Source organism: Erpetoichthys calabaricus, chromosome 2 (genome assembly GCF_900747795.2).
Source record: "Erpetoichthys calabaricus chromosome 2, fErpCal1.3, whole genome shotgun sequence".
In the NCBI taxonomy this organism is placed as follows: Eukaryota; Metazoa; Chordata; class Cladistia; order Polypteriformes; family Polypteridae; genus Erpetoichthys; species Erpetoichthys calabaricus.
The window spans coordinates 185,149,923-185,154,224 of record NC_041395.2 but is presented as its reverse complement, the minus strand read 5'-3'; the positions used below and the strand labels follow the sequence as shown (position 1 = coordinate 185,154,224).

Here is a 4,302-nt window from a genome sequence, read left to right as displayed (position 1 = left end):
AGAGAAAGCCCGTTTAAGAAGCAGGTAGTGATTCACACATGTAGAGCACATAGAAGATCAAATACAGAACAAAGCATTTAATGTGCTACTTTAGTTACAATGGGATTTGAGAAACTAGTAAATTAAACGATTTTAAGATGAAGTTTATGATGTTCTACTTTAATAGCAAAATAAACTATGTGATTAAAGTGGAAATTTCGAGATTAAAGTTGACATTTCGTGCTTTTTTCCCACTGTGTGCCTATTTTTTTTTTGTCTGTACCCTAATAAGCTTTCATATGACACTCAGACAGTGGGCTACAACTCGCCTTTTCACGGTGACTTTGATATGTGATTTCTTTTTTATTTCGGGCACTGTGCGACTTTGTGAACTTGAGCCTTCGAGTTTCTCCGACATTCTGTCACTCGATCAACTTCCTTTTGTTGATTATACCACTGTTTAAACCAACAAATAGTATGTTTTTCCTTTGCCTCCACTTGGTATTTGCTGAAATTCTTATATTTCCCCCCATGCTTTTCCCATTGTATTTTCACAGAAGGCTATTTATATTGAGTTGCATATTCAAAGAGGCGTAATTCTGGGAGGAGTTGGGGCGGGACAGAAGGCGCATGCACGTACTTTACTTTTCACGCTGATCGGGATTTATGTAGTGGAAGAACGTGAAAGTTTGCGTACGTACAGATTCCTGCATCTGGATTTTTCTGTGCGTACGCACATTCCCGCTTTTTTGCTTACGCCATGTTATAGTGTGAGTTCTACACACGGCGTTATACATGAGGCCCCTGGTGATGAAGTTCTGCTTCTCAACATGAGGAAACGTTGAAGAAAAGGAGGAAGAATGGAGCCAGATTTCTCAGGGCTGTACATTATTGTGTCCATTAGTGGTAAATTAGTTACCCTAAAATATTTTGAGGGAATGACTTTGAAAAACAAGTACAATACCAGCCACCTCAAGCCCTAAAGAAGAGGCTAGTGCACAGATTCAGTTGTTTCTATCCTGGAATCTGAAGTGAGGAAGACAGAAGCTGATCAGCAGGATGCAGCAGTTTCTTCAGAAAAAAAACAAGTTCCTTCATGGCTTTCATTCATCTGTTTTGCATCAACCAAAAAAGAGGAAACATTGCATGCCTCCAAAGGGGTTAAGTCTTAAAATTTTAAGACTGCAAAATTTTTAAATTGACTTGTATAAGGAGGAAAATTTTGAAGGGATGTTATCTTTATGAATTTGGTTAGAATGAACTAAAATAATCCCATACATAAATATATCTAAATAGGTAAAGTGTTCCAAAACTCATAAACGCTTTTAGCCCCAATCATTTCTGATTAGGGTTACTCAGCCTGTTTCGTACAAACAGGATAATCAATCCTTACATGTCCATCCCCTGTACATTATTGCCTTTTCAAGACTACAAGAGCCCGTTGGCCATCTTCAACTGTTCACAGATTATGTTAAAACCATACATACAAATATATATTTATTTCTTTCCAGTCATGAAGCTTTGGGCTGCAAGAGATCATGGGCAGGTGGAAGCAGTTGTGGGACCATACAAGCTTTATGACACTTCCTTCAGGACACTGCAAGGAACTAATTGGCTTGCTGATGAGGTTGGAGTGAAACACTGTTATTACTGTTAATCAAATTTATTTTCTGCTTTTAATTAACTCAATTTAATTTTTATTCTATACAGGTCATTGATGCATATCTCCATCATGTTATAAAGAAACAACAGGCAAGAAAGATTTTCAGTTGGAGAGCTGTTTATTGCCAGTTAGTTCTGTTTATGTTAATACTCGTGTTAATTTTTAACAGAAACCTGTACACCTGCTGTCAGCAGTGGTTTCAAGTTTGTTATTTGCTGGACAGTACAGACATGGGATGAAGGTAGTACATGTATAAGGTGGCAAGTAATACATACATCATTTAGAACTAATAGTAACTTCCACTAAAACCTTTAAAACAGATGAAACTGCCAGATGCGGACATTTGGCTATGTCCAGTGAATTTTGGGGTTCACTGGATGCTTCTGGTATATTGTTTTTGGTTCTTTTTGCATGTTTTCATTTAATTATGTTGTAGAAGAGGAGAAAAATATTTCAAAGTACAGTTAATGTTGTTTGTGTATGTGCAACATTTTAGATTGTCACCATGTCAGAGAAGGTCATCTGTCTCATTGATCCAGAGGGAAAGGAAGGCCGCTATGATCGAAAGATTCAACGTAGCTGGAGGTAACAAAGCTTACGAAGAGAGTCTGGCTCACAATTGTTGCCAGTTTTCCTTTTTAGAAGACTGTATTCTGTATCTGTGTTGAACAACAGGAACTTTCTAAGACTTAAAGGATATGATGATGGGGGTGAATGGCAGTTCCAGACATTGGAGCACAACAAGCAGAAAGACTCCCACAGTTGTGGAGTTCTGCTATTGAAAGTAATTATAAGCCTTTCTTTATGATTTGAGGTTTTTAACTAAAGCTGGTCAAACAGACACATTTCAAAAATGTTGAAGGGTTGATTCATGTCATAATGTGTAATCACTCTATTACAAAATCGTAATGGTAACAGTTTTAAGGTCTTATTCTTAAATTAAATCAGTTAACTTGTTTGTATTACGTGTGAGAAGTTAAACTAGTCATGAGTCTACAGTTATTCAGGACATTATGTTTAGGAAAGATAATTCAAGGGTTCTTTTACAGTTTGCAGAGAACTACCTCACAAAAGGAGGGCTAATGGATGTGTTAACCAGTGAGTCTGCCATGAGAACTGCAAGGATGGACATAGCCTGTGCTCTCCTTGAATACAGAGGTAATACAACGATATGATTCACATACAGTAATATATTTTATCATACAGCTCATAAGGATTCTTCTGCAAAAGTTCTGTTAATGTGAAAGGAGCATCCCAATGTTCTAATGTCCAATACTTGTTTGTAATGATATCTGATTAACATCTTTGATATTGCATTTTGGAAAACCTAACATGATGCAACACACTTTCAAATTTTAAGTTAGGTTTGCTTGAAGAATTATTTTGTCAGAAGCCGCAAATATTAACATACTAGCAATAAAATAATTGAAAGGAAATTAAATATTGAGTGAAGATTATTTTCTTATTTTGAATAACAGCAGTATGTTACACCTAACACTACTATTGCTTTTTCAAAATACTGAAAATTAATCAAATGACTGATGTTAAAGCTTATATACTAATGAGAACAACTGTGATTATAGGCAATGCAGAGGATTATTGCTTGGTTTGTTCCATGCTGGAAGATGATCCCAACAAAAGCACAATTGAAATGGAGCAATATTTCAAAACGTACCATCCACAATAATATAATATCCTACTATGCTCATTTTCACTCTTCATAATTTTGTTCTTGGGGTCTAGTAATATAACTTAACAAGTAACATATTAACTGCTTCTACACCTGCTTGGCCGCATCGGACCAAATAGTTAATTGAATCAGTCACTATTATTACTGTTTCCATGTTCAGACTAATCGTTATGTTTTATTTTTCAGGTGCAGTGTGATATGTGCAGTCACTGGGCACATTTTGAATGTGCAAAATACAATGAAAAAATTGAAATAGCATATGTTTGTAAAACATGTATAGATAAATAAGTATTGTTCTTTGGTCTGTGTTGTTGGAGTGTTTTATTGTTCATTAATGTATGTAAATTAAAGCCTGTCTTTTCTTCCTATGATGTGCTATTGTTTTATTTGAAATGCCCTGAAATAAGGTGCTTTATGGACCTTAAAAGTTTCACCTAATATGTTCAATAGAAAATATTACACATACTTTATAATGTTGTATGTAATATAGTTGTTGTTTATTTTGTTATACTATACTGTATATAATGTGTCAGCTTTGCAGTATATTTCAGTTCTTGGAAATGTGTTACTGATCTACCCATGTGTATAATAAAGGTAGGATGTTTAGTTAGTGTTATTTACCCCATCGAGATGATCTACCCAAGTGTATAATAAAGGTAGTATGTTTCGATAAGGTAGCACCAATCGATACATATATCTGCCGAAATAAACTACGATAGGATACTTCGACAAAGTAGGACAAATCGTCACAACACTGGCTTTATCTCAGTTCTGCATGCCTGTCTCTTTCTCTGTTCTATACTGTTCTTTTTTTATGGCTTTATTAAATGTTAGAGCATTAACTAACAAGACGTTTTCTTTAACGATCTTATTAGTGATAGGAAAATTGATTTTATTGCACTAAGTGAAACGTGGCTTAGCTCTGATGGCGCGGCTGTTTTACTCGAATCTGTGCCTCCAAATTACAGCT

General features: G+C 35.4%; 1 protein-coding gene across 1 annotated transcript; it reads left to right on the top strand.

The window, feature by feature from the left end:
• The first annotated feature begins 1,985 nt into the window (after nucleotides 1–1,985).
• On the top strand, nucleotides 1,986–2,878 carry LOC127526503 (uncharacterized). Its single transcript, XM_051922080.1, has 3 exons — nucleotides 1,986–2,227; nucleotides 2,318–2,426; nucleotides 2,692–2,878. Exons 1-3 carry the CDS (start codon nucleotides 2,148–2,150, stop codon nucleotides 2,815–2,817), a joined length of 315 nt encoding a protein of 104 aa, XP_051778040.1. The 5' UTR covers nucleotides 1,986–2,147; the 3' UTR covers nucleotides 2,818–2,878.
• Nucleotides 2,879–4,302: the final 1,424 nt, after the last annotated feature.